Source organism: Petaurus breviceps, unplaced genomic scaffold (assembly GCF_028583685.1).
Source record: "Petaurus breviceps papuanus isolate PSGF00001 unplaced genomic scaffold, PetGlider_PUasm1.0 103, whole genome shotgun sequence".
Lineage (NCBI taxonomy): Eukaryota > Metazoa > Chordata > Mammalia > Diprotodontia > Petauridae > Petaurus > Petaurus breviceps.
In genome coordinates this window covers 2667509-2682046 of record NW_027185588.1, presented here as the reverse complement: position 1 = coordinate 2682046, position 14538 = coordinate 2667509, and the positions used below count along the sequence as shown (strand labels likewise).

The 14538-nt window shown below is 41.1% G+C and overlaps 1 protein-coding gene across 1 annotated transcript in view; it reads right to left on the bottom strand.

Moving 5' to 3' along the window:
• Positions 1-11124: 11124 nt before the first annotated feature.
• SAXO5 (stabilizer of axonemal microtubules 5) overlaps positions 11125-14538 on the bottom strand; it is a 12002-nt gene continuing 8588 nt past the window's right edge. The window contains exons 6-8 of the mRNA XM_069108231.1: positions 12055-12247; positions 11686-11768; positions 11125-11307 (exon numbers count right to left, since the gene is read on the bottom strand). Of these exons, the coding sequence (XP_068964332.1) occupies positions 11125-11307; positions 11686-11768; positions 12055-12247 (459 nt within the window). The remainder of the gene's footprint in view (positions 11308-11685; positions 11769-12054; positions 12248-14538) is intronic.

Here is a 14538-nt window from a genome sequence, read left to right as displayed (position 1 = left end):
GCCCCCAGCGGTCAGTGCCTACAGTGGCCGAGGGCCAACGCGGTCCGTTCCTGGAGCACTCAGACGCCACCGCGACCAGGGCGACTCGGGGCTGCTTCAGGGCCAGACATTTCCTCTGGGCAGGCCTAGAAAGTCCTTCCTTCCTGCAGGTGCGAGCCTCTGCGGGGTCAGAGGGGGGTACACGCCGGCCCAGGGCCCGAGCTTGGCCAGCGGAGCGGCGGAGCCCCAGGCCCAGCCCCCCAACCAGGCACCGTTGTCTCCCAGCGTCCCCAGCCCGCTCTGACCCGGGAGAGGCCCCCGCGGAAGCGGATCATCTCTTCTTGTTCCTCAATTCCCCCGCCAGCGGAACTCACTCCTCCCGCTTCTCCTCCAGTGGCCTCCCAGACGCCTCCACTGCCCCCTGATTTCTCTTTCCTCCCCCCACCCCTTGGCTCTGGTGCACAGTGCCTTGTCTCTCCGGGCAGGTGTCAGCAGCCCATGCCATCTGCAGGGCAGCAGCCTGGGGTGGGGGGCAGGGGGCTCAGGAATATGGAGTCAGAGAACCTGGGTTCAAATTCTAGCTCTTCACAACTTCGGTAATAATCGAGGTGATTGCAAAAAGACTATGAAACTGTCTCCATTGAACCTTGCGCAGGAAACTCAAGTAGAAGACCCAATCAGCCCCCAGCCGCTCACCTTACTCAAAGCTCTAGGCATTGCCGTCCTCCCCTACCTGACTGAGACATTGCTTTCTGTGCTGCCCACCTCTGATGACCGTCCCCTTAGACACCCTTGCCTCTGATCCAGGCCCCCTGCTTTCTCCAACTGTTCCACTGTGGGGTTCAAGGCTCTAGCTGAGCAGAGTTAGTGCAGAGTGTCCACCTGGCCTTGCTCAGCACTAACCTGAGAGGACAGGCATGAGAGTCACATAGGGTGAGTGGACATTTATCAGTGAGACCCAAGATTCTTTGGAGAACCTATGCAATACTAAAAAGTACAAATTGACCCTGAAACCTAGGTTGCCTCTTTCTGTTTTCACAATTACTGTGGCAATGTCCTGGAATGGGATGCTGAATCACGTGGCTTTTAAACCTTCAGTTCAGTCATGTCCAACTCTTCATGATCCTATTTGGGGTTTTCTTGGCAAAAACACTGGAGTGGTTTGTCATGCCCTTCTCCAGCTCATTTTACAGATGAAGAAACTGAGAGGAGGTTAAGTGACTTGCCCAGGGTCACACAGCTAGTAAGTGTCTAAGGCCAGATTTGAACTGAGGAAGTGGAGTCTTCCTGACTCCCAGGTCCTGAACTCTATCTAGCTGCCTTTTAGACATTCTAGAAACATAAAATTCACTATTAATGTTCTGAATGTGAGCAAGGGCCAGCAAACTGATATATTACCATTAAGGGAAGTAACCAGAAAATACTCTGCAGTCCTCAGGTACAGGAGCATGCGCGCACGCACACACACACACGGATTTATATAGGACTTTAAGGTTTAGAAAGTTATAAAAAAGAATCAAGTTGAAAAGGTACCACGTACATTATAACAACTTCAAACTGAACTATAAATATAAGCTCTTGATTGCAAAATGGATGAAATCAAAGATATTGATTTCCACTTTGGATATTTCTTTTAGAATTTTAAACAATGTAAATCAATCACCACAACAAGGAGGCCAAAGAGCCCAGAAACTAGAGTATAAACTCATTAGCAAAACATTACAGGGGGCAGGGGATGACAGAACATTATGAGTACTATCATCTCACAAAACAGGAAAAAGTAGTAGAAGGGAAAACAGATCTGTTCTAAGTTTGGCAATGCATTTTTTAGATTACTCTAGAAAGATAAGTATATTTCTTTTTTTTTTACTTTTTATTTTTTTTAAGCAATCGGGGTTAAGTAACTTGCTCAAGGTTACACGGCCAGGTGTTTCTGGGTGGGTGCTAAGTGTCTGAGCCCGGGATTCGATCTCCAGGTCTTCTCAACACTGGAGCCGGTGCTCTTACTCGCTGTGCTACCTGGCCGCCCCGATAAGTATATTTCTTTAAAAAAAGACATTTTTATTTAAAGTTTTGAGTTCCAAATTCTATTCCTCTCTCCCTTCCTCCTCTCCTCCCTGAGATAAGCAATCAGATATAGATTATACATGTGCAATTATACAAAACATTTACATTTTAATCATTTTGTACAAGAATACTCAAAAGAAAAAAAATGAAAGAAAAAGTGAAAAATAGCATGCTTCAGTCTGTATTTAATCAATATTAGGTCTTTCTCTGGAGACAGTATGCTTCATCATTAGTCTTTTGGGATTGTCTTGGATCATTGTATTGCTAAGAATAACTAAGTCATTCACAGTTCTTCAGCATACAATACAATACAATACAATAGCATACAAGCTATTTCTGTGTACACCACCATTCTTTTGGTTCTGCTTACTTCTCTATGCATCAGGTCATTTAAGTTTTTCCACATTTTTTCTGAAATCATCTTGCTTGTCATTTCTTATAGCATAATGATCTACTTTTGCAGTTATATACTACAGCTTGTTTAGCCATTCCCCAATTAATAGGCATCCCTTTGATTTCCAATTCTTAGCCACCACAAAAAGAGCTGTTATGAATATTTTGGTACAAATAGATCTTTCCCTTTTTTAAAATGTCTTTGGGATATAAACCTAGTGGTGGTATTGCTCGATCAAAGGGTGTGTTCAGTTTTATAGCCCTTTGGGCATAGTTCAAACTGTTCTCCAGAATGGTTGGATCAGTTCACAACTCTGCCAACAGTGCATTAGTGTCCCAGTTTTCTCATATCCCCTCCAACATCCCACATTTTCCTTTTTTATCATATTAGCCAATCTGATAGGTGTGAAGTGGTATCTCAGAGTTGTTTTAATTTGCATTTCTCTGATCAATAATGGTTTAAAACTTTTTTTCATGTGACCACAGAGAATTTGGTTTCTTTGTCTGAAAACTGCCTGTTCATATCCTTTGACCATTTGTCAATTGGAGAATGACTTGTAGTTTTACAAATTTGACTCAGTATAATGGGAATGGAAATTTGAAGATCTTCCCTGCCCCTTAATAGACCTAGGGTGGAGTTTGAAGACCTCCCCTGCTTTGAAAGTAAACTCTGTCCCCTAACAGGCTGAATGTAATCACATGGAGCCTGTGATGGAGGGAATTTGCTAAAGGATGGAGCAGAGCCCACAGGAAGCTTCCCTGCTGTGAAGATGAACTCTGCCCCCTAATAGGCTGAATGTAATCACATAGAACCTGTGGTGAGAGGAGTTTTCTGAAGAGAAGCAGAGCCCACAGGAGGCTGGTAGCCAGAGCCAGAGAGAAGGTGGGAGAGAGAGGAGGTTGAGGCAAGGAGAGAGGTTTGTGAGTAAATATTGACCTTGTATTGGTTTGTGGAAGGCTAAAGGATGTTGTGGCTCTCAGTATTATTATGACTTCTGAATATCTTTGATACTATGATGGAATCGGCTTACTGGTTTTGGGATTCAACTTTCTGGTGTCTAAATAAATGTTTCAGTTCTGTCCTCTATATTTTGCAATCAAACGTCATGCAAAATTGATAGTCATGGTCTTTATCATGATCATAGGCACTGTAAATATTGCATTGGCACTACACTCAGTTCTCTAGATATTGGAGAAATTAGGCCTTTATCAGAAAAACTTGTTGCAAACATTTTTTCCTAGTTCTCTGCTTCCCTTATAACTCTGGTCACATTGGTTTTATTTGTGCAAAACCTTTTTAATTTTATATAACCAAAATTATCTACTTTACATTTTGTAATTCTTTCTATATCTTCTTTGGTCCTAAATTCTTCCCCATCAATAAATCTGACAGATAAACTATTCCATGTTCTCTTAATTTGTTTATGATATAACCCTTTATGTGTAAATCATGTACCCATTTTGACTTTATCTTGGTATACAGTGTGAGATATTGGTCTATACCTAGTTTCTGCCATACTGTTTTCCATTTTTTCCCAGCAGCTTTTGTCAAATACTGAGTTTTTGTTTCAAAAACTTGGATCTTTGGACTTATCATATACTATTTTACTATGATCATTTACTATGATGTAATTTATACCTAATCTGTTCCACTGATCTACCACTCTATTTCTTAGCCAATACCAGTTTATGATACAGTTTGAAATCTGGTACAGCTAGACCACCGTCTTTAACATTTTTTTCCACTGATTCCCTTGATATCCTTGAGCTTTTGTTGTTATTTTAATAATAAATTAAATTTATTATTTTTTCTAGCTCTATAAAATAATTTTTGATAGTTTGATTGGTATGGCACTGAATAGATTAAGTAAAAATGTCATTTTTGTTGTATTAGTTTGGCCTGCCCATGAACAATTAATAATTTTTCAATTGTTTATATCTGACTTTATTTGTGTGAGAAATATTTTATAGTTGTGTTCATAGAGTGACTGGGTTTGCCTTGTCAGGTAGACTCCCAAGTATTTTATATTGTCTACAGTTATTTTTAAATGAATTTCTCTTTCTGTCTCTTGCTGCTGAACTTTGTTGGTAATACATAGAAATGCTGATGATTTATGTGGATTTATTTTGTATTCTGCAACTTTGCTAAAATTGTTAATAATTTCAGTAACTTTTTTTAGTTGATTCTCTAGGATTTTCAAAGTACAACATCATGTCATCTTCAAAGAGTGATAGTTTTGTTTCCTCAGACAAATTTCTAGATTAAATAGTAAAATAATGAACAGATGGAAAATTGAATAGATCTTCCAGGAGTTTCATGGGGATCTAATCATTGGCGACAGTGGATCCAACCACATTTTAACAAAATCTAAAAACTTAAGGAAGAATCATTGTAGATTATTAGGAGATGAAGGATGGCACCTACCTCCAGATGGAGAAGTGATGGAAAGAGACATACACTTTTGGACAAAGCCAATGTGGGCATTGATTTTGCTTGATTATACATATTATGAAGATTTTGTTTTGGTCTTCCGATTGGGAGGCTATGACTAGGTTGTAAAAAAAAAAAAATGAAGGCCCAAATGAAGCATTTTTTCAAATGTACAGAACAGAAGACAAGCAGAACAGTAAAGACCAAGCTATCCTAAAAAGAGACTTACAGTTTGGTGTAAAATCCTCTTTCTCTTTTCTAGTTTATATGGGGAAATGATTAATTTTATCTGGTGTTTGTTAAATTTAGAAAAAAAATTTACATTGTATGTGGAGATGTTTATTTTAAGAGTCAGTTTGGAGTAATGGATAAGGAGCTGGCTTTCATGTAAGAAAAAGCTGGGCCTGACTGTGTCCTGCCTTGAACGCATACTGGGCAAGTCTTAACCCTTTAATTGACTTAACCCCTTAGTGTCCTAGACAATTCTAAAAGACTACAAATTGTAGAACAGTTACCAATCTACATGGAATGCCCCCAAAACCAGTGATGTTCTAGGTCTGGAATAACAACAATAAGAAGAAAAAACCTATACCCGATTCCCTATGAACATATTCCCTGTATGAAGAAATGGAAGCGCCACTAGAGAAAATTAAGTTATGAAGTCAAATCGAGTATTTATTCAGTGCCTTACTATGGATCAGGCACTGTGCTGGAAGTTAATTGAACATGTCTAAATATATAGAGAGAATATCATTTTAAAAGCACTCAAAGGATCAATTTTATTTTTCTTTTTTAATTTTTTATTCATTTTGAACTTAAGTAAGGCCAAGTGTACACAGAACAACATAAAAAGAGGATTCAATACAAAGCCATTCATTTCCATTTCACACTGTTTACTTGGGCATAATTGCAGATTGCTCTCCAAAATGGTTGGATCAGTTCACACTTCCACCAACAGCAAATCAGAGTTTCAATTTTTCTACATCCCCCTCCAACGTGTTACTTTCCCCTTCTATCATTTTAGTCAATCTGATAGATATAAGATGATATCTCAAAGTTGTTTTAATTTGCATATCTCTAATTTAGAATACTTTTTCATATAATTATATGTAGGTTTTATTTCCTTGTTATTTATGGAAAAAGGATCGATTTTCAAGATCGAAAAGGGTAAAAGAGTCCAAAGGAATGGGGGGAAAAATTCCAGATGGCATTAAAATACAAAATAGCCATCAGGAGTTGCTAACCCATGTGTCCAGTTTCTCATCCCTATAAAATCTTAAAAGGACTCTCTTCATACATAGTAACAGTATCCTTGATAAAAAGAGAAGGAAACAGGTAGTTCTCACAGAAAATTTTCTTCAGCAGATCACATCTTTATAGTCAAACCCTTGATTAGGTGGTACTATATATATAAATATATATCTCTATATGTATACACACACATATGTTCCCACTGTGATTGTTTGTTGAAGCCAAAAAAGCATCAGACTGGGCTGAGGGAAATGAGGGCCTGAAGGCTCTCCTTCACCAAAGTATAACTACAGAGATAAATTGTTCCATGGTCCTCTGGTTATTGATATAATACAGCTATCCCTTTTACATTGTGATTTTCCCCATCACAGTTTTGATATATTGCAGGTCAGCATAAGAAATTAAATCAGAATTTTGAGAGAGTTTTGAGGAAGCCACATACTACACACAAAGGCCAACAGACAACAGTAAAAGTTTAGAAACTCAGAAATGTTATATACATATATATATTATATTATACCTACACACACCTATATCATTGTATGATATCAACATATTTTATCTTTTAATACCATAATAATTTAGACTTCTAGTATGAAGGGAGGGCCAAAAATTTTTACACAGATTTTCCATATCAGGAGGGTGCTACGTCCCTAATCCCAGCAGACGTGGAAGGCATAACTATAATAGCTAACATTTATATAGCACTTACTATGTTCCAGACACTGTTCTAAGCGCTTTACATTTGATTTCATCTCATTTGATCCTCACAACCATTCTAGGAAGTTGGTACTATTATTATCCCTACTTTACAGATGAGGAAACTGAGGCAAAGTGATTAAGGGACTTGCCTAGGTCACATACCTTGTCTGAGGCAGGATTTGAACTCAAGTCTTCCTGACTCCAAGCCTGGTACCCTACCTTTCCTAGTTCTCTGCTTCTCTTATAATTTTGGTCGCATTGGTTTTATTTGTGCAAAACCTTTTTAATTTTATATAACCAAAATTATCTGTTTTATATTTTGTAATGCTCTCTATATCTTCTTTGGTCCTAAATTCTTCCTCTGTCAATAAATCTGACAGATAAGTACCACCTAGCTCCCCCTATTAAGTCAGATACAATATAGGGAAATATATGCCCACCCAAGATGTTTGTCACTATCATAATATCCTACACCGAATCCAAATGGAAGAGGGACCCTCTAAAGATAAGGAGATTCTCTTGTTGTTTCAGTATGAAGATAACATTCCACCAATGACATCGGGTCATATCAATGGACTCAATGGCCACTCTAAAGATGTCAGCCAAGCAATCTACAAAGGGCAAGCATGTCACTCAGATTACTTCATTGAATTATATGGTCTGTCCATCCTAGATGAAACAAATCATTATTTGTTTATCCGTTATTAGGGAGTCCCAGGACTGAATAAAAAGAGCTTCCTAGGATCATGGAGATAGAACTAGAAGGAAACCTCAGAGACCGTCAAGTACAACACCCTTGTTTTATTTTATTTTTAATAAGTATAGGTAACATTTATATAGTACTTTAAAGTTTGCAAAGGAGATACATTATCTCATCTGATTCTTACAGCAACCCTAGGCTTTATCTGCATGACTGCTATTTCTTTTTCTTTAATTAAATTATTTTTAGTTTTCAACAATGACTTCCATAAGTTTTAAATTTTCTCCCCACCCCCCCAAGACGGCTTTCCATCTGATATGGGCTCTACACATACATTCCTATTAAACATATTTTCATATTAGTCATGTTGCATAGAAGAAGTATAACAAATGGGAAAGACTGTGTGAAAGAAAAAAAAGCAAAAGAAAACAAAAAAGAAAATAGTCTGCTTCATTCCACATTCCAACCCCATAGTTCTGTCTCTGGATGTGACTGGCATCCAGAGATGTTAAGTAATTTGCCCAAGGTCATGGGCCAGATCATGTTGGGAAAATGGAATTCAGTTTTTTCAGAGTGACCTCTCATCACTAACTTTAATTATTAACATTAATATTTTCCCCCTGATATCTTATGGCTCCAAACTGTGGGACACCTCCAGTTCAGAATAGTCAAAATTGTGAATCATTGATGTCAAAGGGACATCAGAGCCTCTCCCATCCAACTCCTTCATCTTACACAGGAAGAAAATGAAGCCTCAGTAGGCTAAATTCATCCAGGTAGGAGATGTGCAAGGCAGGATTTGAACACAGGAGTCACTGCTATTTATGCTACATCATGCTGCCTCCAGGAACCCAGTGTCAATGGTACTTGTGAGCTGGTTGCACCAGATGGAATAGGTGAGAGATGGGATGAAAGGCAACCTTAAAAAGGTAGGATGGTCTTATAATGAATGAGGTCAAGATATGATAATAAGACTGTCATGATCCATCACTGCACCAGCGTCCACAGAATGCTAAGAGATACAGAGGAAGGCCTCCAGCACATTGGGTAGGTATTCTAAGAAGGAATTACAGAAGAACATTGACAAGAATTGCCAAAGATGAGATTTCCTAGATTGCAAGATGCTTCGGTAGAGAGAATGTGAAAACCAATGAGATCAAATATTATTGAAGTGTGTTTTGAGGGTCCTCGAAGCTCTGACATCCCATGTTCTAAGGGCCCTCCCAGTTCTGACATCCCATATCCTAAGGGCCCTCCCAGCACTGATATCCTGTGTTCTAAGGGCACTCCCAGCTCTGACATCCCCTATTCTAAGGATCCTCCCAGCTCTGACATCCCCTGTTCTAAGGGGCCTCCCAGCTATGACATCCCATGTTCTAAGGGCTCTCCCAGCTCTGTAATCCCCTTTTCTAAGGGCCCTCCCAGCTATGACATTCCCTCTTCTAAGGGCCCTCCTGCCTCTGGCATCCCATGTCCTAAGGGCCCTCCCAGCTCTAGCATCCCCTGTTCTTTTTTTTAAATTAATATCTTTTATGATTATTAAAGATAAAACTGAACCCAAAGCTATTATTTTAGTTTGTTCCCACTGAAATTTTACATGACTTCATTTGTTTATAATTCTAAGTTATACATTTCATTCACCGTTCTATATTTTATATTATGGCCATGATTTTAGGAACCTGATAGGAATTTGACCCAGCAATGGATCACCTCTAGAACAAGAAGTTCTAGGAAATGAAACCACTTCCTAAGAATTGTGACTACCATTAGTGCTTGTTAATGCTAGAACAAAAGCAACATTTTAAGTTTAAGGATTCTAAATTTCCAAAAAGACTGTAGTTACTGAAATAAAGTTGTCGGAATGTTAGGCCATTCCCATGATTGATCTGCCCCCAACACTCAGTTTTTCAGTGAAGTGAGTAGGATAGAGCAGATGGCCTCTCAAGTCTATTACTCTTACCCTAAATCTATGATCCTATATAAAGATAGCCTAGGAGGGGGTGGCTAGGTGATGGAGCGAATAGAGCACTGGTCCTGGAGTCAGGAGGACCGGAGTTCAAATCCGTCCTCAGACACTTAACACAAAAAAACTAGCCATGTGACCTTGGGCAAGTCACAACCCCAATTGCCCTCCAAAAAGCAAAAAAAAAAAAATGATAGCCTGGGAATCCTAGCAGATAGAAAGGATATTTGAAGGACAGGAGAAAGCACTTTCAAGAATATCCTTCAGCCTGTAATTTAAATCTCTGAGGCCTCTTCGAGCTTCCAAACTATAAATCTCTTATTTTAAACTTGTTCAGTCCCAAATCAAAACCTGGTAAAAGCCTTTAGAAGCTAGAAGATTAAACCAGAATAAAATCAAGCACGTCTATGCATGACAAGAAGAGAACTTACTGGAGTAAGGTGCCCTGAAGTTTTCCCATAGGATTTGGGGTATGCTGAATGACCTCTTAATATTGAGCTGGCCAAGAATTTAGAAGATACTAAATCATTTGGGAATGTGAAAGATAACAGGAGAAGTAATGTCTCCAGATGTTAACATCCCCTGTTCTAAGGGCCCTCCCAGCTCTGACAGCCTCTCTTCTCAGGATCTTCCTAGCTTTGACATTTCATGTTCTTAATGCTGCCTTGAATGTGCTATCCTGTGGTCTCCCCCATCAGCCCATGAGGTAGTTCCTCAGGAATATGCCATTTCCCTTCTCTGCCTCCCCTGTTAGCACAGCCTAGGACACTGGGTGGGAGGGGCCCTAATAGCTGCTAGCTCAGTCCCTCTTGCAGTCAAGCAGCCATCCTCACTCCCACTGGCATTTCAGACTGTGAGCTCTGTCAGAGCTCAGAGGTTTCCAGCTCAGTCTTCCAGATCAAGGAGAATCTCTTCCACAGATTCCGTGAGGGGAGCTGGCTCAGCCTCTTTTTGGATACCTCCATACCTCCAATGACAGACAGCTCTTAGTAACTCCTTCCTTATTTGGTGTCAAAATGTGCCTTTCTGTGTCTTCCCCCCAGTGTTCCTATTTCATTCTCCTGGAGAAGCCAGACTAGTCTCATCCTTCTTTCAATTACTCAAAAGCCAGTTCTCATGTCCTTCCTCCCTGAGTCTTCTCTTCTCATTCCAATTTCCTCTGACATAACCCCACATAACACGGTCCCTCACCTTCTTGCACCGTTTTTCTGGATACACTCCAGTTTATCAATGTCCTTCCTATAAGATGGCCACACCTACACCTGTCCACAGGTGATCCCTGCTGCTCACTGAGATTGCTGGTGATGCTTTAGTAATTCCTGGGTGTAAGGAAGTGAGCAGGAGGGAGGAGATGGTCCCACTTAAAGCAGCATTCCCAGGAACTGAACCCAGCAGTTTGCAGGAGGGCATTCCCAAGGTTGCCCCTTCCTCTGTAACTAACTATATACTTAGGTCACAACTCTTAAAATTAGAGAAAACCTTGTTTTCCTTTTGCTCTAAGATGGGGGCCATAGTCTGTGGCTGGGCAGGGCAGGGTTTCTGACAGGAAACAGGCAGGTGTCTGTAATGGGTTAAAGGTAGGTAGGATCTGTGATGGGCAGGGAAATAGGATGCCCACAGCAGCAGCGCTGGCCCTCCTCAACAGGGGATCACCATCTCTTTGCCTGACCATCGCTTCTGCAAGCCCAGGGGCACGCTGCTCTCTTGAAAGTTGCCCTCATGCGGAACCAACGGGCCAATATATTTAAACGGGTAGCTGTCCTTGTATTCGGTGGAAAATTCATGGTCAGGCTGAGGGGGTAGGATGTGGGTATATTTAACCTAAGGAGACACAAGAAGATCCCCCTATGATGTCAGGGATTCCCCATCATCCCTTCACTCAGTCCCCATAACCAGACATAACGTTGGCAGTCTCCAGCCTCATCTATGGTCATTGTGAACTCTGACCAGGGCAGTGCTGGGACTTGGGGTTGAAGAGGTCCTAGGGAACAAATTTGTGAATGCAGAAGGGGAAAAGAGCGTGATGGAAGTGATTTGAGGTCCTCACCCACCCCACCTATCAGACTTGGTAATAGATTTGAGTAAATTACTAAAAGATATCTCCCAAAGTAGGGACTAAGGAACAGGAGTATTCAGGGACAATGGGGAGAATGATCCTCTGTCCTTCCCTCCCTCTCCCCAAGGCCCTGGGCCTGTTACCCTCTCCTTTATCTCCTCAGGCACTGGATTTCTCTTGACTGAATGTGGTCCCAACTGCCTCGAGGTTGTCATGAAATCCATCTCTGTGGGCAAGAACTAAGGGTGAAGAGGGGGCTTGAAATCCTAGAGTTAGGGGACTGACCTAGGGGATCTCTAGGCCTGAAGGAGCTGACAGGGGGGTAGTCAGCCTATATCTCAAGCCTTAAGGTTAGAGTGGTCCTTAAAAACCCAGCCTCCCAGGAACCCAGCAGGAGGCCCTAGCCTGAGCAGAAACCTTGGGCCCTTTGTCCCAGCTAGCTGGAGAGTCAGGGCCAGGCAGGGCACTCAATAACCCTGGCAGACAAACGCCCATAGGTTCTAAGGCCTCACCATTAGTACCAAACTTGACATTACTTTCCAAGAGGAAACGACTCTTAACTATCCCTGATGAAGGTGGTTGGGGGTATGAGAAACACTTCTGGTGTGTGGTGACCATGGCTTTCGGCTTCGGATTTTTCTCTCCTAAGATCACATGACTTTCTAGTACATTGATTCGTTCCCTGGTGCCTTCTTCAGGCTTCATCTAGGAGAGAGCAGAATGGAAACAGAACCTCAGGTGTTAAGGAGAAGATAAAGAGACTGACCTACCTGGAAGGTAGGACCCCTTTGGAGTAGCTAAAAGAAAGAAATCAGTCAGCTGAAGGAAGGCCTTGAGTGCCAGGGTAACCATTTTAGGAGGTAAATAGCTGGCTAAGAAAATGGTACCTGGGGCGGCTAGGTAGGGAAGTGAATGGAGCATCAGCCCTGTAATCAGGAGGACCTGAGTTTAAAGCCGGCCTCAGACACTTAACACAAAAACTAGCCGAGTGACCTTGGGCAAGTCACTTAACCCCAATTGACCTACCTTCCCCCCTCCAAAAAAAAAAAAGAAAATGGTATCTGAGGGATACTATTGCCCAGTGGATAGAGGACCAGCCCAGGAATGAGTAGAACCTGACTGAGTTCAAATCCAGCCTCAGATATTTACTAGCTGTGTGACCCTAAACAAGTCACTTAACTCCAATTGCCTAAAAAAAAAAAACAGGAAGAAAAGAGTATCTGAGAAGATCTAGAATTTTTAAAGCATTGTGGTACAATAGAAAGAGTGTGCCTTCTAAAATCAGAAGACCTGGGTTCTAATTTCTTCTCTACTGGCTCACTAACTTGGTGATCTATGGCCAGAGGTGTACTGGCAAATATTAAACCACCAGTTCCATGGGGGGAGGGCCAAGAGGGGCTTCCATCACATCTGTAAATTTAATCTGCATTATTACCACTTTCTCCATCACTTTAAGTCTAGACCATGAACAAAATAACAAGCCCTGATTTGTAGCGTTTGCAGATTTCCAAAATCTAAATGCTCATGTTAAAAACTTAACAATTAGGTTAGAGATGGCTCCAGCACACCTTGCTTTGGGCCCTCCATCCCTTCATCTGTAAAATGAGAAAGCAGTTACAGGGGTGGGGAAACTTTGGCCTCAAGGTCCTCAAGTCCGGCCCTTTGATTGAATCCAAACTTCATAGAACAAATCCTCTTAATAAAAGGAGTTGTCCTGTCAAACTTGGACTCAGTCAAAAGGTTGCACCCAAGGACCTAGAAGGCCAGCTCAAGGTCATAAGTTTCCCCTGGAGATGGCCTCTGAGGTCCCTTTCAACTTTAGATTTTTATTTCTATGACCACAACTTAAAATATAAGAATGATGGAGCTGTTGGTCAGGGATGAAGAGGACCTATAGAGATCTATTAAAAATATTTGCCTAAGGGGTGGCTAGGTAACACAGTGAATAGAGCACCGGCTCTGGAGTCAGGAGGACCTGAGTTCAAATCTGACCTCAGACACTTAACACTTACAATCTGTGTGACCTTGGGCAAGTCACTTAACCCCAATTGCCCTGCCCTCCCCCCTCCAAAAAGAAAAGGCAAAAAATTTTTTTGCCTAAAGTTTGGTTAATTTGAGCAAAAAGCCCTCAAGCTGAAAAAAGTGAGAGGCTCACTCCCAGGTTTTCAGTCAATAAACATTTAGTAACTACCTACTATGTGCCAGGCACTGTACTAAGTGGGAGAAACAAATACAAAAAAAGAAAAACAATTTTTACCTTAAAGTAGCTTTAAATCTAATGGGTGAAGACAACATAAAGAAGGAAACTGAAAGGGGGATGGGTAGGGGAAAAGAAGGTACTGAGCTCATGGGCATGATGAAGTCCAAAGAGCCAGGTGGGAAATGAAGACACACCCCACCTACTCCTTTGCAGAGGTGAGGGAGGAAAGGAGAGGAGGTCTATTCCTGCCTGCAGAAGATTGCTTATAATGTCAGATTTGCTGAATTTGTTTTTCCTTGTTACCCTTTTTTATTTTTTTAATCCTTTGTTATAAAGAATGGCTCTCTGACTGGGGGTGGGGGAAAGAGAGGAATACAAGGGGAAATCTAGGCAACATAGAAATAGGAGATAGCAATAAGAATCAATTTAAGGGGGGGAAAAGAGGCTGAGATTAAAAACTACCCATGTAAATATCTAAAAGTGTAGTGGGAGAAAGAAAGCAAGAAGGAAGGAAGGAAGGAAGGAAGGAAGGAAGGAAGAAAGAAAGAAAGAAAGAAAGAGAAAGAGAAGAAAGAAGGAAGGAAGGAAGAAAGAAAGAAAGAAAGAAAGAGAGAGAAGAAGGAAGGAAGGAAGGAAGGAAGAAATGGAATAAAGAAATAAAAGGAGGAAAGAAAGAAAAAAGAAGAAAGGAAGGAAGGAAGAGAGAAAGAAAGAAAATGAAGGAAAAAAAAAGGAAGAGAGAAAGAAACGGAAGGAAGGAAGGAAGGAAGGAAGGAAGGAAGGAAGGAAGGAAGGA